Source organism: Falco biarmicus, chromosome 3 (genome assembly GCF_023638135.1).
Source record: "Falco biarmicus isolate bFalBia1 chromosome 3, bFalBia1.pri, whole genome shotgun sequence".
Lineage (NCBI taxonomy): Eukaryota > Metazoa > Chordata > Aves > Falconiformes > Falconidae > Falco > Falco biarmicus.
Window position 1 is genome coordinate 30,447,374 of NC_079290.1, and position 24,540 is coordinate 30,471,913.

The following is a 24,540-nucleotide window of genomic DNA, read 5'->3' on the forward strand; positions in this document are numbered from 1 at the left end:
TTGTCAAGAATACTTGGGTTAAGTGTGTTGTACAATAGGACAGCTATTACAGTTAAAGTTGTAAATCAAAAAATAGAAGAATACCAACAGTGAAAGGTGTTAGTGTCCTACTGAAGGGTGATGAGAACACTCCATAGAACTAAAGACACTACAAGTTTTTATTCAATCAAAATAGTCTTGTAACGTCCTACGATATTCCTCTTTGAAAGGCTTCATCTTAATGAAAATGGTGCAATTTCCAGCAGAGCTGTTGCACTGGCCTTCTTCATGCCTTATCTCACTTACTGTCCATCTACTAAGAGTGATGGTACAGTATATTTCAAGTTAGAGAACACAATTCCATACTAATGCAAGGCACTAATTTTAACTATTCCCATGGTTAGACCATTACAAATTAAATTTGTGCCTTTAGAAGTAGGTCTTGATCACCACAGATATGAGTATTCTATATACTTGCTTTTAATTGCTTCAGAAATTATATTCTGGATTGTTAAATTACCTGAAGAGTCCTGTTTTTCCAACAAATAAAAGGAAATCCTAGCGTTGCTCTGTTTTTTCTAGCAATTACAGAAGTAAGCAGCATCAAGAAGAACTTGCTCCATGCACATTTCCCATTATTAGATCGGACTGTTGAATATTCTATTGCAGTTCTTGTTATGCAGTTGTAAAGAGATCTTTAAGCATACATATATTGACATATATGACATCAATGTGTTCAGTGAGAACTTTGAACCCAAGATGATGGTTTCTACAACCCTCAACAATTTTTCAGAGCCAGAAGGCAAACATTCAGCATCATATTTCTCTTCAGTTTGCAAAAGAATATGTTTAATATGGATGAAACAAGGTCATCTTTCTTTCTTCGTAATGCAGAACTTGAAAATTCTTCCCCCAAAATTACAGAACTCTTTAAAATGTGTCTTCTATAACTCTAAAATTACCATCTATAGTTGAGCAAATATCCTTTTTCATATAAGCATCTCAATTCCCCATTAATTTAAATACAGGTTTCAGTAACATGTCTGTATTCAAATGCCTGTCTCAAATACTAACAGAGTTTATTTTTAACTATTAAAATGTTTATGCACAAACAGAGAAAGGTTCTTTGATTCTAACTGTAAATTAAGTAGTTATATTAACTGTGTGATAAATTAGTTACCTTCGGTACTAAAGCACCTTCCATACCAAACCCAGAAAGACAGGTTACTCTGCCACGATCATTAAAATAATCCTTTTTAAGGACCTGTGTATGTTACAGACACCTTCCAAGAATCATAATGCATGTTTCGAGGAGGGGGTCCTCCCTCAGTAAGGAGGTTTAGGCTTACAGAAAATGTTACCTACTCCTACTCAGCACCAGTAAAACTAAACAAGAACAGAGTTACTACCTTTTGTGTGTCCATTGGATGTTACAGTCCTGAGTTGAAGACAGTAACAGACCCATCCAGGAAGGTGGTAAGTCAGTGAAAGAGGTGAATACTTAAGCCCAGCAACACCCAAGGAGACTTGTATCTTGTTCTCCAGGGTACATTTAAAACAACAGTAGAAATCTCTTCAATTATACTGCAGCATGCTCTGCTCTTATCTCAATAAAATGCTGAGAAAGGGGCATTCTTTACAGTGCTGTAGAGCACCTGGAAACATGCTTTCCAGCCCAGCACTGTTCCTAAAACTCTGTAACATCCTTAAGACTAACAGTAAAGGCGAGATAAGTTTGCCAGAGCACACTCTCCAAATTAGATCTCAGTATTTTACAGCTCATTGAAATGCTATTCCAATTTAAAACAGTAAAAGATTCTTCTATTAAACATGAGAATGGTTCAGACAATTTGAAAATAAGATATACCTTAACCTTGACAAAGAGAATGAAGCAGCTGTTTTAATTTAAAATCATTGCCACCAGAAATTAGCTTCTTGAATAGTTTCTTAAAATACATATTTTTTTCTTTAAGATGGGATTTAGGATCGTCTATCGTTTTCCATTTGTAAGCTTCCAAGTCATAAATCAAAAGAGACACTACTACGCTGCTTATTTACAAGCAGCTTTTACAACACTACAACAGCAAATGCTTAAGGTTTCCAGAACAGTACGTTTCAGTCAAGCCACCTAGAGAAGGAAGTTCTCACCAGAAGCAATCATGCAAACTCTTAATTTAAAGGTCTCCTCCAAGAGATATGTTGAAAGAGATCATAGACAAGGTAATCATTGTTCACAGTGATATTCCTTTCCCGCTTTGAGGGCAGCATAGAAATATTTGATAACCATGGCTTGTTTCACTGTCTTCTGCTGTGATTCCACTAACAGCAGCAATGCCCACCTTGATGGCCAGGCAAACATTGCTCCGATGACAGGCAAGCAGCAGAGGCAAAAGCTTTGGCCTTCTCACCTGACTGAGACAATGGGCAGCAAGGCCAATACTACCTTGAAGGAGCCTAGCTTTACCCAGCAGTTTCTAGTTCTTCCTTCTGTTCTTCTCCCTACTCATTCCATCACTTCCTATGTTCTACCTCCAAATCCAGAATTTTCCTTTCCTCTAAACTTGGGCGGGGGGCAGGGGAAAGAAAGAAAATCTCTCCATACTGTTCTTTACACCTAAAACAATACGTAACAAGGACTGGCTTCATGCAAAGCTGTTCCTGTGCTGGACTCATACTTAACACTTGTCCAAGTGCTTCACGAATGCAGCAAGAACACTTACCCAAACACCCAGCACTGGGTTCCCACCCTTTTGCACTGTGTATCTGTGAGGTATGCATAGTATTGCCTGAGAAGGGAAACAAGAAAATTCATCAGTGAAGTTGAAAGTCCCCAGAACATTTACATTTAGAAAACAAGTTTATGTTACAAATGTATCTATACTGAAAATGAAGTGCTGATGCTCAAAGCCACATGCAATCGTGCTGGATGTCTAACAGATGGCTTCAATTCTAGTAGGACAGATTATCACATAGATCAAATAGCTTGAAACAACACAGAAAATCCTGAGAGCAAGGACTGGGAAAGTACTCAAACTAGTAGGCTAACAAAGCTATGTTTTGTCTCCTGCCTCTCCACTGAATCTCCAATTCTTTTAGGCAAAGTGCAACAGCTTTGAAAGAATTTGAAAAACTCCACTTTTTCCACAGTTTGTATTTAATTCTTTGACATTTGCATTTTCTTGAGAGATATGGGTTTGAATCTTGAAGAAAGCTGAATATGGCTATTCCATGTCCTGGGTGAGTGCTCTAACCACTGGCATGTTTTCCCTTTAAGAACAGAGTAGAAATTCTCACTATTTTTAAAACAGCCTGGAGACCATTCTGCTGTGTTCTTCATGCTCCTAAACATTAAGTTTACAGAGGGGAATTCCAAAGTGGAACTGAAGTTCTTTTTCTGTCTTTGTCTCAGATCTCCACCAACAGATGGGGAAGTGTTATTAATCCAACTATACACGGATTGTTTAAGAATAAAGACATCTACAAGTTGGCAAGTGCCATAAAAATACTTAAAACCTCACTGATACAGGAGCTAATAGAATGTTTAAGGTGATTTAATCAACAGTGTGAAATCACTGCACTTAACCTGAGACACTAACAGCTGTATTTTAGGAATAAACCTATGCATGGCTGCCATTTAACTGTCCCAGGTAACATCACTTCACTCATGAATGGGAAATTCCCTGCCTCTTAACTTCAGAACTGCATGCATTCTGTCTATCTCCAGCTGTCACATGAAAAAAAAAAAAAAGTAAGAGAACTCTGCTAACAATGTGAAATGTGAAATACTGTGCAAGGCTAGAAGCAGGTTAATGTATCTGTACAACTATTAACACTGCATATATACTGTTTTGTTACTCAGAATATGACAATGCTCTATCTTTTCTTATAACATACTAATATTTCCTGTAGACAAACAAAATAAGCAGCTCAGAAAAACCAGCAGCTCTGGTTTTCCTCATTATGCCTTTTTGAGCACCTGACTCATCAACTTGGACACTTTCAGATACAATCCTTCAGAACAACATATGCAGCTAACTCACAGAACAGGGAGATGCTATACCAATAGAAGATGGAACACACTGGTTCTGCATCCCTATGGACATGCAGGTGTTTAAACACATTTTACCTTATTAGTTTATTTGTCAGAAAATATACTTTATTGAAGTGGTGATTGTTTTGCTTGTCATGGTGGCAAAAGCATAGATTTCTTGAAATGCACTGTACTTACTCACAAACTGTAGGCAGTCCTTGGGTGCCTAGAAGTCAAGTTACTTTAAATTGAAGAAAAAAAAACATGGCAACAAAATTACCTTACGGTGGGTGCTGTAATGATTCCTATGAAAAGTATTCTCCCCCAGCTTAAAGGGTGGCTTGCTTGGAACACAAAGATATGTTTCAAAAAGAATGTATTCAACTCAGTCAGCTAAGAAAAAAAAAAAAGTTAGTTAATAGCATTCAATTTGCATAACTTAATGAGTTACGACACTTGAAAATGTGCAAAGATTAATATGGAAACTAAAACACCGAAGGAAAACTATTTATGCTCTACTATAGCTCTGCTGGTTAGATTGAAGATTAAAAGAGTCTAAGATTCCTGCTCTAGGACAAGTAAAACAAACAATACCCTCCAGACATCTCTATGAAAGTATTTGCTCTCTTTCCAGAAACCCATTAAGCAATCAGACACTAATAACACACTGCAGAGGTCTTCTGATAACTTGCATAACCTAAACGTGGTATGAATGACTGGGGCAAATTTAATAGAAGATATCATACGTTTCAAAGAAAAAAAAAAAGCATATCAAACAGTTCTGGTTCTCTTTTTACAAACTAAATTCGGCAAATTAAAAAAAAAAAGGTTTTTAGTTAATCATGCAAACACTGGCAGACTTAAGTACCTAAGTGGTTGGGACATATTATGGAGTCTTGCTGGATCAAGGTCAAAATTCTGAGTATCAGTGATCCATCCAGTCAATAGAAAGAGAGGAAGAAAAAAAAAAAAAAACAACCAAAACGGCAAACACCCCCACCCCACCCAAAACCTCACTGTCTACCAGTTTTTAAAACTATATCCATTGCAAAGAGCAATCTGATGTCCAGTACAGCAATCTGTAACATTTGGGTTTTTCTACAGATTCTGTAATTACACTCCTGAACTATCATGTAACTCCCACCAACAATGCCCTGACCAATTCCGTACTATCAATGCATTTAACTGTGTATTTCAATGACGGACATACATCACATTAGAATATCTCCTAGCCAAACAGCCATTAAGTAACTGAGCTGATGGCAGCTTTGATTTCACAGAATTTATTTCTTACCTGCCAAATGATCATGAAAAGGTAGATTCCAGCCACTCTTTGAAATGAAGACTTAGGGTCAAACCAGCGGACATAGGTCCAGCTGGCAGGGGTGAACTGTAATACAGCTCTTTTGATTTTTCCTGTAGTTGTGTGAATGTCCCTAGAAAAAGAGAATCGCTGAAGTAAATACAAGGAATATGCAAGGAAAACAAAAAAGCAATAGCCATGTTACTGATGTTGCAGAACAATCACTCTTTTTCGCTGGACAGCAGAGATCTTCACAGGCACAACTGTGCACCACACACAGGTGAATTTAGCAGTATAATCTACTAAGCATTTCAGTCAGGGCACGTTCTGCTATAAAGTCCACCCTCCTCTATCCTCAGTCAGTAATTAACTACAAAATAGATCTATAACTCTGCCTGAAGGAAGAAAAAAGGACTACGATTCTGCAGCCCCCTTGGAAAACCTAGATGGTATTTCTTCCTAGTCAATGCTGCCACTGCTCTTGTCCCAAAGACTCATTCTAGAGCTCGCTGACATCAATAATTCAAGAATCTATCAGGTTCATTATTCATTAATTGTATAAGGGCTGGCTCCACAGGTTTGAAAATACTGCACTTCCAAGTTCACACAACCCTTGCTGTTCTGATATTAGATACACGTGAATCTTCTGGAGAGATGGGATAGCACTGTTAAAAGCTAGAAGACTTTTAAATTCCCTTTTGAAATGGGATGTGAGTAGAGGTTCATCTGACAAGAACATTACTGGTTCTTGCTTTTGATAACATTAGTTCAGATGAGCAACAGCATCCAAACGAGAAAAATGCAAGAGTTTCCTTTTCTGAAGGAAGACTAGCAGGGCTAGAAGTCTGGTTTCATCCTGTTATTTCCCCAGCCCTTCTGGACAAAGGAGATTCAGATTTAATATTTCTGATAGTTGTGTTTATTTAGGTTTATGGGATCTTAGGTTAGGGGGAATCTTCTAATCTTTAAGCTCTGTGTTTATTCAATTAAAAAAAGAAAAAGGAAACAAAAGGGCACAAGCAAAAGCTTCTCATTTTGTGCAGCTCCTCTTCATAGTAGAGGTCCAGAAAAATCTACTTATGCATTTAAAAACATGAGGAAAAATCACTTCACAATGATAGTAAAGACTAGTCTTGCCATAAATACCCTGCTGTTTTAGCTTTCAGTCAGCTCTCTAAAAACAGAAGGGCCATCAACTCTACAATGCTTATTATTCCCCATGAACTGAAATGCAGAGCAATTGAATTGAGACTAAAGGCTGGATGGTCCTCAGAGCAATTAATAAATTTGTGAGTAAGAAATGAAAGTAGTACAGAAGTTCACGCAAGGTACAAATTTGCAGTCAAGATTTGAGCTCCTTTTCCATCTCTCAAGGCAATATTCTTTGCCAATTCATTGTACTTAATCCTGTTTCGTCTATACCACCGGTAATGTGCAGATAACCATGGCTTGCCACCAACCGGCAGGGAAGAAGGCTGGAGAGGGGCAAAAAACTACGGAAGAAACCATACCTGGATAGTTAGGAACTGACATGTGCTATGCCACAAGCTGTTGCCCTTTTACACAACAAACATTACTTTATTCTGCAATGGGTCAGCAATGGGGTAAGGCAATTCACAGTACAGGTACAATCAGCCTGACTCCTCTGCAATTACAACTAGTGCTGACAGATTGCTACACTAATGCCTCACCAAGGACAGCCCAAATCTAGTTTAAAAACATTATATAATGAGAAAACAATTACAATTTTCTTTACTGCCTTCTTCAAAGTTTTACTTGTACAAAATACACCAAAAATGCAAATAGCTTTACTACTGTATATTTTCATTTGGCATCAATGCTTGTAACTTAAGATTGCAAAGGAAAATTATATATACACCTAATCATATTTACAAATATATGCTGTACAGTAGCATTACTATAAGATGGATTTTTAACATTTAAAATAAATTTACAGCATTGTTAGCAGGTGCAGATTGCATGCTAATTCTATACTATATGCACTTTACATACGCAAAAATGCGGTTTATTTCCCAAGGAAATTAATTCAATATTACAACAAACAATGTTTATCAAGGTTTAATTTAGACCTACTTGAAGCTTGCCCAGTGATAGGTCCTCATCTCCAAGAAACGACAAACTACCATGCCCAACCAGATGCCACCCCCGTTACAAAGCAGGATGTCCAAAATGACTTGATCCCACCAGCATTCAGCAAAATTAGGCAGAAGGTGCATGAAGAAGAGCTACAGAATACAGCAAAAAGATTCTGGATGAGGAACAGCACAGAATTCATAAATTCACTTTTTAAGTACACATTCAAAAATCAGCTTTTCAGTACATGTCACACTTGAAGGACATGAGCTACAACCACTGAAATTTGATGGGCATCCTTCCATTAACTCAGGAGGCCTTGGACAGAGCCACACATTAGAGGTTTCCTTCTCACCATTCCCCGTTGGGGCTATGCTGTGTATAAGGATATCATGCAGGATATCTTGGCCTCTTAAAAGACGATACACAGAACATTCATAGAAATGCATGAAACAAGCAGAACCGCTGCATTTCTTGGAGGAAAGGTGTTTTGCGCTTACAAAAAAAAAAAGCAAAAGAAATTTACTTTTGCTAAACAGTTTAACAGAAGTAAGTTTTCTAAACCAGCAACAAGGTGAAGTAAGTACCACAGATGCACTTGTAACAACTGTCAGTACTAATGAATTCTGGAGCTCAGGACTTAAGACTTGTTCTATTTCAAAACTCTTTCATTTATGACTTTTAGGAAATTTAGTGACCGTAAAGAGATTAATTAAGAGTTCACCAGTATTTCAGACACTGCAAGCTTTGCTGCTGTACTTGATCCAGAATGGCTCAGGAAGTTAAGACAATATTCCACTCTCTCTTCCTGCTTGGTCTCTGCTAAGCACTAATGTTGAAGGTACTTTTATGATGAAGATAGTGGAAAATAGACCAGAAACAAACCAACATCAGACTGAAAAGCTGACACCATCTTGATATATATCAAAACATACTCAGTCCCTTCAAGATTTCCCTTGGAAAAGCGCATAAATCATTTACCTCTGAAGCAATCTGTTCCTTTCTGAATACTCAGCTGAACCGAAGACCACTATGAGGCAATTAAATGTATTTACATATACATTTGGTGACTTTACGCTTTCGATAGAGTGAAGAATAACTGGCCAGCGTTAAGGCAAGACATAAACATAATTTACAGAGAGATAAGATTCAGCACCTCTCATCCACCTATAAGAGAAAATAATTGTATCTCTGTTCTACAAGAAAAATCACAGCAAACCAAAAAATAGATTGAAAAAGTTAGCTGTGGACTGGAACAGCTATGTGTTAAGCAGTCCCTTTGGAATACTCAAGGAGATGCTTAAGAAAACACACAGCAAACAGGAATATTCTTACCTCTACAAAAACAGTACAATTTTTGTCAGTGGAACTGTGTCTGTGGAAGATTATTGGTATGATTTTGTAATAAAGTGTCCTTTGTTTACAGATGTATAAATAAAGTATTGAAAAAAAATAAGATAGGGGAAAAGGAACAAGAAGAATGTTTTCTGTATACAGCAAGAATGAATAATGGTCCATTTATAATAAATTACAGTGACCGATAATGACGACGACAGTTCCTTTGAAAACTCTTGCAAAAGTATATCAAGACAATTTGTTTTTCTTTGACAAGGCTATGGGAATTTCAACCTGTAGAAAAGAAAATCTGTTCCTCTTCAGGACCCAAGCTACACAATGTTGCTCGTTATCCTGCTAGTTTCTCTTTCATGTTTTAAATTATTTAACCTGAAAGGGGCACTAAACTACGAATCTCAATCTGCAATAATCCAGCAAAAGACACCAGAACTTGCAGATAATAAGGCAAAAAAAACAGAGCATAGGTGTTAGCCAGACCATCTCTAAGGTTCTCAGAATGAGACACCAAGGTCTGCCTGCATCTCAACTTTAATCCAATAGTACGGAGCATGAGCCAAGTGTCCCATTTCAGAACGGGGAGCCAGCTGAAATCCATTAATGCTAATAGGAGATGCACAGCTAAATCCCTGTGTAACTGCCCTGATAACTTCTGTAGGTTTCTAATGACTCTCCTGAATTAACTAGTTCATTAAAAATCCATTTGAGTGGTGATAACCTCTCTATATGTTGAACTTTACCCAACACACTGTCTGTTGCAATAACCTGCCTTTCAGCAATAGGGAATACTAGACACCCCATGTGGTGTCAAATTGAAGATGATGGTTGTGTGATGATCAACTGAACGATAAGAGGCTGTGTGAAACAAATTCAAATTTATTCTTTTCCAGCCAGAAAAAATGAGTACAATAACTAGCAAAGTTGTTTTTTGTGGATGGATACTTGCAGAATCCCAATCTTAAGCAGTTTCAAAATAGCTTAGAAAACCACATATCCTTCAATGACACAGAATAAAAAACATGTTTTAAAAAGGAACCCATGGCACTAGTATTTTCAAACCCAGAAGTTTAATTTCAGACAACTAAATCCTTATCTATGTTTTTGAATTATACATGCCTTGTCCTGAGAATGCTTGGCTCATCTGACAGCAAGTTCTACAGAAAAACATAATTTTAAAGACTAAATTCAGGTGTTTATAAATACACTTAGTATGTTAAGTGTGACAGGTTAGACTATGCTGTCCCAAAGCTGATAAAAATTGGATATTTTTTTGTCTGAATTGTCCAATCAAAGAATACAATGAAATTGAACTCATTTTTATAGAAACACATCCTTGGATTTTAGGTGACACACATTCTACTAATCAAGCTCTAGGTTACATGCAAATGAAAGCATTTACAGAGACAATTAATCAGCCTGAATCCTTAAAACAGATCTAACAATAAAGACCAGCAGCCCAAGCAACAGTCAGTTGACTGAATCAAGTCAAGCACCTGTATTTTTTTTAATCCAAAACAGGATTTGAAAGTGCCAGCAGTCAAATGACTTATGCATGTGCTTAGGAGAACTGTGGTAAAGCTAGATAGTAAGTCAGTGGTCCTTCAAACCATGGTGCAGGGGACTACACTGCATGTGAACTAGCTTAGATCTAGGTCTAGTTAAAAAAAAAAATATCATTTTTTTTGTCAGTGAATATGAATAAACTAGGTTTGTGGGGTACAATTTAACAAAAGAACGGCTCACAACAGAAAACACCACACTGAATGGTGTCTTGCCATTCCATATAGACTTCTCCTCATGTGTCCTCACACCTTCCTCAGGGATCCCTCAATTCCTAGTTGCTGTACAGTATGCACAACTATACATAACATGTAATAATGTTGCATTTGGGGTAAGGGGATCATGACAGTAGATCACAGATGTTCCAAGGTGAAAAACAAGAACAATTGCCCTGAACCAGGGAATATTGGTCAACATCTGAAGTAGCATGAGTACTGACTCCCATAACAGCCAAAAAACTAACTATGGATGGCACCAATAGGCTGGCCTAGATCTCACTCCTATTCAAGTAGTAGTAAGTCATTTACCTAAACCCCAGCTTGCTGCTGTCCACTAACAGCATCAATTGCTCAGCATCCGGTTTATAAGGCTTCAAATGTAAATCTATACTGAGAACTAGTGAGTCAGCCTTCTAGTAATGTTCACACCTCTCCCTAAGAACAATTCCAGTCTCACACACTTAGATGGATGGCTTACCTCAGTGAGCTCCCAGGTGATGCTAATAGTCCAGCACAGCCCATAGCTACGGATCAGCAAAGCCTTCATAGCCCAGCCCCAGAAATGCCCAAAAGCAAATATATCAAAGTGGCTGAGGATTCTCTCCCAGGTGATCACATGGCAGTTCACAGCATACTCCTGTTAACGAAAATTAATAAATAAAACCAACAAAAAACTTCAATCAACAGACAACTTCAGAAACACTAGTGTGAAGAAACTTCTTTCTATCTAGTACAACAAGCCTGAAATTACAAGGATATTAAAATAAGCATTATTCCACTTTCTTGTCCTTCTAAAGTCTGCAGGAAAACTTTCAGGATTAAGACTCAGTGTCATCACAGTACAGCTCTAATTTAACAGAAGATAGGATAGACCTTGGTGCCTGAAGTAGCACGTATTTCTTATGTGACAGAGGAACAGTAGAAGCAATAAAATCAGTAATAATGAAACCAGCAAACACTTCAGAAAATAGTTATTTGCTTTTCCTTGGGGTCTTGATCTAAAATAACCAGCTTTCCCCATTTTCACGCTGTGGCTCACCATGGCTAATCCTCACCAGTCTGTGACATCATCCTAATGTTCATTTGATTATCTTTTGTGCCTTGTTTTCCCCACAAAAGCAATTTCCCAGAACACAACCCTATTGAGAAAGTTCGATCACAGGGCTGGATTAAAAATAATAATAATTTTTAAAAAGGAAAAAAATCAAAGGGAACTCGTAACTGTTTTGTCACAGATGAGTAGCAGATTCCTTAAGAACATGAATTAATATTCTAGTCATCAATAACAAAAGAAATGTGTTCTCTCATCAATTTGCATAGCAAAGTTATTTGCTAGACATCACTGCCCAATAACAACAAAAAAAAAATCTGTATGCTAACAGAAGGCTGCATCTGTGGGGCTCTGCCTTGTCACTGAGCACAAACAACTATTCCCCACTGGAAACACATTTTAAAAAATGTCTGCTGTCCATCCCTCCTAAAACATACATTGCCACCTGCAGGTGACCACACAGCACTGCTCGGTGCTGTTGAATTAAGAAAGGATTCTCTTTCAGGCCAGAACTATTGCTTTGCTAATCCCACACAAATGAACTGTGATCAAGCTGAAAAGGGGATGGCAGAGAAAGATTTAAATCCCAGTCTCCATAAAAAGAAGAATGCACAATTTCATACAAATACTTCTATCAGCAGGCAGTTAAGTCCCACTATGAAACTGCAAGTAACCCTTACTGCTGGTGCTCCCTGAAGTACTGCTTCTCACACATGCCATTGCTGCTTGTTATTCAGGGAAAGGTGCACCGCCTCTGTGAATGAGAAGCACAGAATGGAAGGTGCAGGCTGCTAGCCACACCGTGATATCTGAAACTTTATGATGAGTGAACACAATGAGGTTACTCCAAAACTAAGCTTTTTTTCCCAGGGCTCTTGGTTTTTTCATTTTTTTCTGGGGGTTTTGACCCTCTATCTCACCTTTCCAGCTGCAACTCTGCCAGTCATACACTGAAATGTGTTGAACTTTCTCTTATACTCAAGCAACTTTGCCAGCCCTGCACAAAAGGCCAAGCTGCAGACTTCATTATAGTTACACTTTAAAAATTTACTCCAAGTGACAGTATCAGGATTACAAACTAGTACAAAGTATTCACTGACTGCTACAGTCAGGGAATCTGCGGCACTGTGGTTCTGTGCCAGTAGTAATACTAGTCCGCCCCTGACTTGAATCTACTTATTTCTAACTTAAATGACAGGAGAGCCAGGTGAATCTGACTTGCCAACAGACAACTCAGCTCAGCTCCCCTTTGTTGCTCAGCAACATCACTAACCCCCATGCTCATGCTCCATTTAGCGATGTGTCCTCCCACCACCCTAACAGCAGGCTGCCCACGCCTCACCACCACCGCACCATCTCCTGCAAAACAGAAAGTCACAGCCCTACTCTAGATGCTGCAGTTGCACAACAGATACTGCTGATCACCAGAAGCATCCAGAGTTTTCCTGGTAAGGAGCCTATATGTAGCCCTCACTAGCAATCAGCTAAGGTAAGCTTACTGTACTGTAAAGATTTCCATTCCTTCTTACGTGCTACAGGGCAGGACCTTGCAGCCACTGCTGATTAGGTGCTGTGCAGTAGTTTGCATACACAGTAAATTGCTATTTGCCAAAGACAATCTCCATATTTCCTCACTCTTGAGGCACAAGTGCAATAACAGCACCTACTATATACAACAGGTGACCATGGTGCACAGATGCACAAAACCAAGGGCAAGGAAGCATGCTGGTCTGGTGGCAGGCAGGAATTTGATACGGTAAGTGAAGAGGACAAGACCTGCAATTCTTACCTCTCCACCCAGTACCCCTCTTCTGCTTGGTGCTCAACTGCTCACACCCTCTTCTGCCTGCCTCCCAACATAGCTCACATACTTCTCCCAGGCTTCCTTTTACTACTTCAAGTCCCTATGCTAGTGTCCCCTCCTGAAGGGGAACATTTTCTGTATTCAAAACTCTGCAAGCTGCTCAAAAGGCAGAAGAACAAGCCTGGCTTTCCACGCCACTCCAGATCATGGTCTATGGAAGTAATTTCCCAATGGTAATAACACTAGTGCTTAGCTGGGTGACTGAAAAGCAGCAGAACCCTGCAGCTGTTGTATCCAGATTTCCACATATTCAGAAGCGTGTGTTGTGGTTTAACCCTAGCTGGTAATTAAGTATCACACAGCTGCTTGCTCACTCCCCCCCTCACCCAGAGGGATGGGGAGGAAAGTTGGAAAGGGATGTAAAAAAGGGTTGAGATAAGAAAAATTTAATAATTGAAACAGAATAATAATAATGATGACAATAACAGTTATAATGAAAACAATAAAATCCAGAGGGAAAGGAAGAAAGGAACACGTGATGTACAATGCCACTGCTCACTACCTGCTGACCAATGCCTTGCCAGTCCCCAAGCAACCACCTGCTGGCCAACTCCCCAGGTATATATACCAAGCATGATATCCCATGGTATGGAATTCCTCTTCGGCTAGTTTGGGTCAGCTGACCTGGCTGTGTCCTCTCCCAGTTCCTTGTGCCCCTCCAGCCTTTTTGCTGGCGAGGCCTGAGGAACTGAAAAGTCTCACATCAAAGCCAAACCACAACACCGCACTAGCTCCTAAGAAGATAATTAGGTCCATTCCAGCTGAAACCAGGACACAAGCCAGTCATGTACTAAGCTCAGAGCAATAAGGCACGACCAAAGTTCTCCGAGTGCAGCACTGTGGCATCAAAAATACTGATCTGGGTCACACCATCAAGGCCTCATTTAGATACCACCTTGCTAAGTCTATTTTCAGTATCCAGGCTCATATCTATTATTTAAAGGAATCCAAAGACACCCCAGTGCAAACGTATCTCACACTGCCAACTGCATGCTCATCTGAATATCTGCTTTAGAAAAAAAAAATACAGAGAAGACTGTTTTTCACACCAACTGATTTCAATGTAAGTAAATAGAGTTGATACAAAAGGCTCGTTGACTCTGTCAAGCATAGGCACAAACTTGCACTGCTCATGCCAGCAAATGCAGATTTATCTTTTCCTGCTCACATAAAACATGCCTAAAGTAGCCAAAATGTCCAATAAAGTGCCATGGATACATACCATAATATCTGCTTCCCTTGTGGCATATCGAAGATTAGGATCCAGCCAGTACATCACGGCTTTTACCTGCTCAAAGTTAAGGAAGAGCACGAACACCAGGAACAGAAAATAGAGCACACTGAGACCTGCAAAAAGACTCAGCTTTAAGATCACGTTCGCTCACAAAACTTGGGGCAGAGAGAGTCCAAAAAGCTGCTTTCATACTATTGGTCTACACATGCCCAGTTTGCACAAAAAGAGTTTTCTACATATAGTGGCTACATGCAAAAAAGCTTAAGAGACACAAGTCAGACAGTGATCTCTGAGCACTCAGCACTTCATATCCCCTCCTGTTTCAACTGATAGAATATATGCTCAACTGCATGAACCCAAGCGAAACAAGATCAGTTTAATCAGTTTAGACACGAGTAGTACATGGCTGTGAACAGGAAGCTCTTTAGTAAGAGATGCACTAGGATCCCAGGATTGGATTAGCTTTGTTCCTTTGCTTTAAGTATTCTTGGTCTCACTAATGCAGCTCCCTAAGCCTATATAACAGATTCCAAGACAAAAATCAATTTAATAATCCTACCTGGCAATTTTGAGCTATGCTGGCCATAAAGAACAGTTATAAACAAACTAATGCATGTCCGAGTTACTTTTGTGAGTTGGAAATTCTGCTCCTTAAAGCTTTTAAAGATAATGATAATAATTATTTCACATTGTTGTAAGTTATGAAACACTTGAATTTGGGACTACTGCCTCTTGCTTCCCAATGCCTGAATATGCATTTTTTTCAAAAAAAGGAAAAACTTGTAAGAAGTTAAGAGTCCTCGGTGTAGATTTGCGGGTAGTTGAAATTACTGTTGGGAGCATATCTTTACATTATTCATGAGTTCGCAGATAGCTAAGACTGCATTTGAAGAGGCGTATAAACACCAACACCTTTTCCATAGTCTAGCACTCAAACTTATTTGTATCCTGAAGCAATGTCTTGGAAGGCAGAAAGATTTATGACTTAGTATGTGCCATCCAAAATAAACTACCGCAATTCTAAAAAGATATTTTAAGCTATAACCAGAACTCACATGGTATTAATCCCCAGTATATGCTAGAGAACAACTTCCATTCAAGTACACACACATGATCAGAAAGCATATATATATATTGTCCTCTGCAGTACATATAAAAACATACCAGGTAAACAGATGCCACACTACTACAAGTAGTGCAGCCTGCAGGCAAGGGTGCATACTGAAATGTTGAGGACACACTGCTACTGCCTTTCATCTACTGAACAGGTCTGAGACCTCAAGTGCAGCTAAATGAGCCATGCCAGAAGTAGCAGAATTACATGGGGGAAAATGTTGCTCTTGATTGTGTGTGCAGCCTTTTCCCGCAAGTACAGGGGATCAAGTTCTGGCAGTGTCAATATTGAGACTGACTTTTTACTTTACATTTGCTGAAACCTGAAATAAGCAGTAGCACCATGCTTCCCAAACTTCATAAGGAGCAGGATTGTTTAATGAGTACTACCTAATCAGCAGTATCCTTTCAATGTCAACAGATGAGTAATCGTCTACTTTGGGAGGCTACTTATTTTTAGCTACATAAGGTGGCAGGAGAGAGAAACATTCAGTCCCCTTAAAAAGAAACTGATCAGCTTTTAAATCAAATGTACCTGATAGATTTTAAGCACATTTACAGACAAAGATATGCTCTGTGAACTCTGAATTACTTCCAAATAAAATTCCTCATGTTTTTGTCATGTAATTTAGATGTTTAAGGAGCAGAATTTCATTCAGTTAGTTCTGTAGTTAATAGAATTGTTTTCCAAACTATAAATTCAACTAACATTGACAGGTATTTTTGCTGGAATTGTAAGTTAAGAATATGAGTATATGTCAAGAATATCAATAAACATATGTTAAGCTATACAATGATACAATTTAATAAACATTTAAAGTAATAGCATATTTTGCCAATAGTGAAAAGAAGCACCCTACTAGATTGGATTTAGTTAGAAGTCAGATAGTATATGCAGTAGCTGTAAAAACGCCAAACCTTTTTGGGGTGAGAAGAGATAGCACTAGGAAGAGGTGGGAGGGATGAGATCAGGAAGCACAAACACAAAATGGGACTAAAACAGAGTATCAAAACAAATGATTCCGGTTCTGGTAATCTAATTTACACCATCCTGATACAGAGTAACTACAATGACATCCCCAAACTTAACTAAGAACAGATTATAACTCACTGCTCAGAAGTGGGAGGGAAGCAGCATTCACGGAAGTTTGATGCACAATTGTGTTTCATGACAATTCCAACCATCTGAAAGTTAAAACTGTTGTCCTGCAGAAGCTCTAAAAAAGTCAGAGATACAACTTAAACTTACCAAAAACCATTCTCCATAGCGCAGGGTGGGGACGTGTAAAGGGTCCTGTGGACAGTAAACAAAAAGCTTATTAGAACAGAGTCAAGAAAAACCACATAATCTATTTTTCAGTATATCTCATATGAGGATTTGGCATGATCATGGATCAGTTCTCCATCAAACTATGTAATATACCCAAAAGTTGGGGCTATGTTAAAAAAAAAAAAGTATCAGCAGATTTCAGAGAGGAAAAGGAGACTACCAGTTAGTAGGGTGTAGACAAAATTTTCCTTTATTAATACAGAGCTGTTTCTGGAAGACTAGTGTGCATTTTGCTCAGCAGACACCATAACTCTCAGGTGTCACCTGAGGATCTCTTGATCTGCTTTCTAGACCACAGCTCACACATGGCTTGCTCCCAATGAAGTAATTAAATACAAATTTCTCTGTGTTACCAAAGAACCATGGTGCTTAGCCATCAGATGGCCATGAAATGTTAGCAAGCAGGCCTCCTAAAACTGAGTATCATATATCTGACAAAAACTAAGATAACTATGCTTTTTACCGGTGTCAGCATTACTTACTTTAGAGCCAGTGAATAAACTGACTTTATTAGATTAAAACCCTCTCAGTTAACATAAGGACCAAAGGAGGCAAGCGTGATGAAACTGGAAAGCCTCTAAACATGAATCATACATGGAGGTAGCAAGAAGTGGCTGAACAAATATTTTCAGCACACACTGCAGACTGCTCTTTCACCATGGTATGCATAAAGGTCATTTTTCTCTGGCATTCAGTTTTTCAGGGAACACTTTGTGAACGGTATGGATTAATGACTTTTAAAATATAAGAAAAACACATCCCAACTCTGAAGTACAAAGCTATCCTGAGCACAATCCCTCTTTTTTCCTGAACACTGCCAATCCTCACACACTTTAGACTTGACCCAACAATTATGCTCTTGCTGACAGCAATAAGCAAAAATTTAAAATAATAAAAATTCATTAAAAAACCAACCAAACAAAACAGGAAGACAGGATTTCCTCCACAGAATTGTCACACAAACGTTTCTACCTTGATGCACCTTCTGCTCCTCACACAATTACCAGAATTTTTGTCCAACTTAACCTTCTACTGAGCAACTGTGGGTTTACATCATAATGGTATTTAGAACATTTCTAATCATCGCTAGCTTCTGCTAAGGCGATTTATGTAGGGTCTTATTTCTCTGAGAATTTGTAGAGTGACACTTCTGTTAAAACACACTGAGGCAGACCCCTTTTAAACATTGTTTAAGGATCTGGCAGCATCATTATTTACCAATCTGAGCTGCAACTGTGCACCTGCAAATAGACACTGATTTTGAGAATCTGACTTCCTTGTTAGATACAGACAAGCTATAAATAACTTGCATTTTACAGCTATCTCCGCTCAGTATGACTGCTTTTTGTCATGAATGAAATATGCAGACAAAATGAAACCCATTTTCAGACTGTCCCTTAACATAAAGGAGCTCAAAAGAGTAAAGACAAATACATTAAAAAATGTGGTACTTTAATAAAAATCAAAATAAATATAGTGGCAATAAAAAGAAATTCATGTTACAAAAAGTGAAGTATAAACAGTATAAATCTCACTCACCATTAGGAAATGCTAGAACACTGATGATTAGAAAGAAGAAAATCACAGAGAGGATACCCCTCCAAATGTTATCCTCTGGGACAGAATCATCCCTGAAGAGACAGACATCAAAGTGTTAAAGAACATTATAGGGATAAAGTTGAAAGGCTCTGAAGATATATTATTATTATTTAAATAAAGACCACATGGAAATTAAGTATAGGAAATAAGCATGCTGGTTATATAACAAGTCAAGATAGTAACTGCACTGAATGATTTTCACTGCACTTCTGGGTATCCCTTCCTCACAAGAGAGTCAAACATACAATCAATAAATATGAGCCATAAGCATTGTTAGAAGTCAATGCAGAAGCAATGACTAAGTTTAACACAAGGCGAAAAAAAATCTTCCTGATTTAATGTTCACAGAAACATCATCAAAAGTACTTCTACACAGCAGAGACCTAGACCAAAGACTCTGGAAGCCTGGATGAAATTCCTAGGTTTCCCACTGCTGTTTTGGTGCTGTTTGTAATCCCCTTCACTCCCCTCAGCCTGTTCCCAATGCTAAATGCCTGAGGAGAGCACAGAGGGTGGAAATAATGATTACAATCAGTCTTTGGAAATAATGATTACACAGCTTAGAATCTGTGTATATGAGAGACAGAACAACTGAAGAACGAAGGAAAAATATAAACTCTCTTTTAGAACCATTAAGCCAAAGCTCTGAATAAAATACCAGGTATTATTTGTGCTACTGTCATATTAAGGCCAGAAGAGACTTTAGAATTCAGTTTGGAATGCTAAGGCAAGCACTTGACCGAGCATTTGTTTCTTTTCAGACAAATAGAATATAGTGTTCAACAGCAAGATTAACGAAAAAAAGCCCACTCAAATCTTTTAACCAGCAGCCAGCTTCTAGAAGACTTCACTGACACAAACAGAAACAAACCTCAGACTATCATAATATGCACAGCTAATATTTCGTAACGTATCACCCACTACAACTGAAATTCAAGTTTTATTATCTGGGTAATTTTTATGTACTTCAGATCAGTTTATCTATTTAAATATATTCTTTCATTCCCAACCCATGATACCAAAAAATTCCCAGGAAACTTTAGAGAGATAAAGCTCTTCCTGGCAAAATATCTGTCACATTTCTGGATGGTTCAGCAAAGAATCTGTGACAGCATAAATGCACTCCACGCTAGATATTTGCTGCAGTTACAAAAATATTTCTCACTTTGCCAAATGATTTCCCTTTCCCTCAAAATTGAGCCTTAACAGCTCCACAGCACTTTCATCATTGTGAGGCATTTAAGCACTGTGTTAATTCAACCGTATGGCAGGAAAAAGTACATTAAACATTAATGGTTTCTCCCCAGGCCTTAGGGACTCCCCACAGCATTTTTTTTAAACCAGCGCAGTCCAGATTTACCAGTCATTTTCCAGCATCCATGCTGCACAGGCTAACACTTTATACCAGCTACAAATGCCAGATTCCAGAGCTTAACTCTGGCTCCCTTGGCAATCTCAAGAGCCTCTTGCCATCCTAGCCAGTCTCAGGCTCCAATGGCTCAGACAGCAAATCCATATTCCTGGTTTAACATATGCCAATAACACACACACATGCTGTCATGGGTGCCACCAAGTGGAGGAATTTATTTTTATTTTTGAAAAGAGAACAGATTACTAGAGTCACATCACTGCACAATTCAGCACGACCAAGAAAGTGAAAGACACTGTGATCACATCACTTTATTGTTGTAACAACTGGGCTGAAGGGTCCTCACCTTTGCATATCAGGATTCTGAGTACTACTCACCTGCAAGAAATCTATCCTAGTCATGTTGGCACCACTTCCCCCCCCAAATCAACAAAGATGTACACACTGCTAAACCACACTTCCTTCCAAATGACTGGTAGAGGCATTTCAGTTTTACTTGCCGGTACCCTTCAAAAGGAATAGACAGCCAATCTTCTTGCCAGAAGCAGGTAAAAACAGGTGGGAGCAAGAGACTTGCTACTGTGCACTAGTTAGGATAAAAATTACAGCGTTTGCCTGGAAGAACTATTTTGGGGAATGCCAAGAGAAACAGGGAAGCAAAATAACTGGAAGGAAAGACACAATCACAACAAGCTGCAATCAGGAAAATGTGCTAAATCATCTCCTCACTCAGCCCTAGGAACTTTGATGCTGATTTTGAAATATGAGCATTCATGCAGCAAAACCAAGGTTTCTAACACTTGTGTGGGAGGACAGATGAAAATTCTGTCAATTTTAACCTACTTTACCAGTGCATTTTTCAATTCTGTGGCTTTTTGGAGAAGAAATAATAAAAAGCAGAGCGCATAACTGTGTAACATTTTTCTCTCTCCTGCTCTTCTCCAGAGCACTACATTACACTGGCACATTACAAAAACGTAAACTAGTAAGTTATTACATCATGAAGGAAAAAAATGAGGCTATTCAACTGAGGAAAAAACAGCTAGGACAATAAATTCAGAGCATGTGTAGGGGAAAAAAAAAAATCTTCTGTGAACTCCCCAAACCAAACCTAAATGCACAATAACCTAGTTTAATCAACTACATTAATCAAGAGATGTGAAAGACAACAGCCTACATCCTCACAGGTCTTCTGCTTCCATAAACCCCTGCAACTTCACACCAAAAGATACCAATCTGTCACCTTCCTCAGCCATGCTGCCGTGCTCCACAAAATAATCCCGCCAGCCCCTGCCTGCCCTCCTGCTGGTTGCCTCTGGTCTCAGAGAAGGCCACATCCCTCTCTCTAGGGAAGAAGAGGTCAGGCAAAACTAGAGCCGCTCTGCACCTGCACTCTTAAGATGCAGCCTGGAAGCAGAGGAGCCTGTATCTGGCTCATTCAGCAGGAAATCACCAAGGCAGCTGCAGCCATTGTCAGAAGCACTAGAAGGATGTGCTTTAAAAAACAGAATACCCTCTACTCCCCACTTTAAAACTGAAAAAGATAAACACACTCACCTTTCTTTTTCTGGATTATTATTATTATTGCTGCCTGAAGATTATCGCTATCTGAAGTTCAGCTTCACCCTTATCTGTCAGCTCAATGACAGTATCAGCTGCTCTCAGTTATCCTAAGGGAGAGCCCCGTTACGGCTTAGTATAGTCAAGGGAAAAGCATTTTCTAAGTTTGTCTGAACCTCCACATACTTCTGACATAAACCAGTTCAGAAGAGACAAGAAAGACTTTAAGGGAAGCAGAATTTCCTCTGCCTATGCTGAAGTTCCTGAACGTATAAATTCGACTTAACAACACCAGTATGAAAGTATCACAGAAAATCCCTTGCTTAAATAAATTGACCAGGAGAGCTACAGAACAATTTGACAGCACAGGGGAAGCAAAGAATCACTTGTCACAGCTTACTGGGAAGTCTAAAGCACCTTGTGCCCAGGAGGTGGAAATATGAACACAGTTACTGGAGGCTCAAGGTGATAAACTGATGGGAATAAGACGACCACACCTGAGAGCACATACTGTAAGCATGTGGGGAACTATCTCCTCCCACCAGTTTCTCAAAGAGTACATATGGCTTCGGTAGTGTCCCAAAGGAGGCAACGGAGGCAGGACTCTGGTATCATCCAGGAGATTTAAGAAACTCCTGTAATAGCTGGAAATTGCAGAAGGATGGGGGGGGGGGGGGGGGGGGGTGCAGAGGGGAGGGAAGAGAAAACAAAATCAGAATAGTTTCCACAACCTGAGAAGAAGAGAAATAAGAGTTAAAGAGAAGTCAATGGATATTTAACTTCACAACACAGGAAGTGAGGCAGAACAGAGACAGAAGGAGAAGAAAACAAAGAAGCTGAAGTTAGAAAGCTAGCAAGTCACATGGAAAGGAAAGTTTGTGGTCCTCTTGGAAAAACGCAAACATCCTGGAAGCGAAGCAGTATTCTTGGGGCCTAGAAGACTCCATAGTTCTGAAATTGCTGCTTGGCTTATCCTCTGCTTGAATGGAATGACAGCAAAATTTCCTTCCTTCCCCAAAGGCAAGTGACCAGTTCCAAGAATCCTCCAGAATGATGTCTGGATGAGAATCCCTTAGTAACTCACAAGTTTGACCTAAATTAACCCTGTAGTGAGAAAAATGATCGGGCAAGGGGAGACAAGACAAGAGGAGCACTTGCAGCAAAGGTCTCTAATTAAACACCATACCAAAGCACAGGAGCATGTCTCCGATTTAAGAATTAAGAAGGGACCTCTGGGACATTCTACCTTAGCTTAGGTAACAAGTTCTAAGTAGAACAACGGATGTGTTCACCAAAAATATATTCCTTGGGGCTGTACACAAGTTGCAACAGGAAAAGGCACACCTCAGACCATTTGCAGCTACACTATTTTGTTTTCTTATGCTCCTCTTTCAGCTCAACCCAGGCTTGACCATTATTTTTGTATCTGATAAAAACTATACATCTGGATTCTTAGAACAAGACAGATTACACACTGAACTATATAGCAGGCCTAGGGACAAATTATGTTCTTCTGTCAAATACAGTGTTTAATCAACAAGGCTACTGAAACCTGTGACTGCATACATACAGTGCCACAAAATTGCACATGAGCCCAAAATAAGAGGCACAGCTCAGCCAAAACCTCTCAAGAATCACTGTTTGCCCAGAGACTGCAAGGTCTAGCCTAAAGGAGGATTACATTAACATTTTTGCAGCCCCATTCAGTAGGAGGCAAGAAAAAGTACGTGCAACTTCAAAATATACTGCCAGGCACCCTTCAGAGTGCACCCCTATACCCTTTGTTTCCAAATAAGGCTCCTGAAAATAACCGTGTCCGTTCTTAGCTTTATTTCCATGAATGACTGCAGTGACGAAGTCAACAGCGCCGTGCCTGCGGTGGGGAAGGGACGTGGCGTGGCACACCGGCACCGGGGCCCGAGCCTGCCCGTGACCGGCCACCTAAGGACGGTGACACAGAGCAGTCACCGCCGTCCGCTGAACGCCTGGTAAATCATCTCCTTGAGTGATGTCATTGCTCGATAGCCTAACAAATGCCATTTTTGGCAGCTGCCTGGAACGCACGTTTTGGTAAAGACTTTTAACGGAGAGCCTCAAAACGATCAACAAGTTCCCGGGAAACGCCGCAGGGGCGGACAGCCGCTCTCCGAGCGCAGGCCCCCCGGCGGGGCGCCCCCCAGCCCCCGCGCCGTGCACCGCCCCCGCCGGCCCAGCCTGCGGCGAGCCACGGCCCGACACCGGGTCCCCCGCCCCCGGGTCCCCCGCCCCCGACTGGAACCCCCCCGCCGGGGCCGCGCCGCCCGCCCTCGGCCCCGGGACCGGCCCCAGCCCCGGCCCCCTCCCCAGGACCCCCCTTCGTCCCGGGGCCGGGTACGCGCGGCCGCGGCGCCACCAGCACCCAGGGGCGGGGCGGGGGATCCCCGCGGCGGCGCCGGGGGCCGCGCACCTGGTGAAGGCGAAGGCCATGAGGCTGAGGATGGTGAAGCTGAGAAGGGTGATGGTGTGCGGCCGGTAGAAAAACTCCAGCGTGATGTCCTCCACCTGCTGCTCGTTGATCATACGGAAGTGCAGGCGGTAGTTCACGTCGTCCTTACTCAGGGTCCGGCTCCCCACGCACGACGCCATCTCGTCCCCTTCCCCTTGCCTCACCGCAGCTCTGGTGCTCCCGGGGCGGCGCGGCCCGGCCCGAACCCACCCGGCCGCCCGCGCCGCCTCCCGCTGAGGAGGCGCCGCCGCTGAGAGGCGAGGAAAGGAGAGGAGCGGCGCCGCGCCCGCCTCGCCGAGGGGCGGAGCTCGCCCTGCCGCTCCCGCGGCGCCCCGCGCCCACGCGGTGAGGGAGGGAGGGAGGAACGGAGCAGGGAGAGGGGGGGGGAAGGAAGCGGA

The 24,540-nt window shown here is 40.5% G+C and overlaps 1 protein-coding gene across 2 annotated transcripts in view; it reads right to left on the minus strand.

The window, feature by feature from the left end:
* Positions 1-24,419, minus strand: part of PTDSS1 (phosphatidylserine synthase 1) — a 32,711-nt gene extending 8,292 nt beyond the window's left edge. For both annotated transcript variants that reach the window (XM_056330451.1, XM_056330450.1), the window contains exons 1-9: positions 24,104-24,419; positions 18,669-18,760; positions 17,049-17,093; positions 14,675-14,799; positions 11,016-11,174; positions 7,407-7,558; positions 5,304-5,445; positions 4,290-4,402; positions 2,700-2,765 (exon numbers count right to left, since the gene is read on the minus strand). In XM_056330451.1, the coding sequence (XP_056186426.1) occupies positions 2,700-2,765; positions 4,290-4,402; positions 5,304-5,445; positions 7,407-7,558; positions 11,016-11,174; positions 14,675-14,799; positions 17,049-17,093; positions 18,669-18,760; positions 24,104-24,282 (1,073 nt within the window). In that variant the 5' untranslated portion in view covers positions 24,283-24,419. The remainder of the gene's footprint in view (positions 1-2,699; positions 2,766-4,289; positions 4,403-5,303; positions 5,446-7,406; positions 7,559-11,015; positions 11,175-14,674; positions 14,800-17,048; positions 17,094-18,668; positions 18,761-24,103) is intronic.
* Positions 24,420-24,540: the final 121 nt, after the last annotated feature.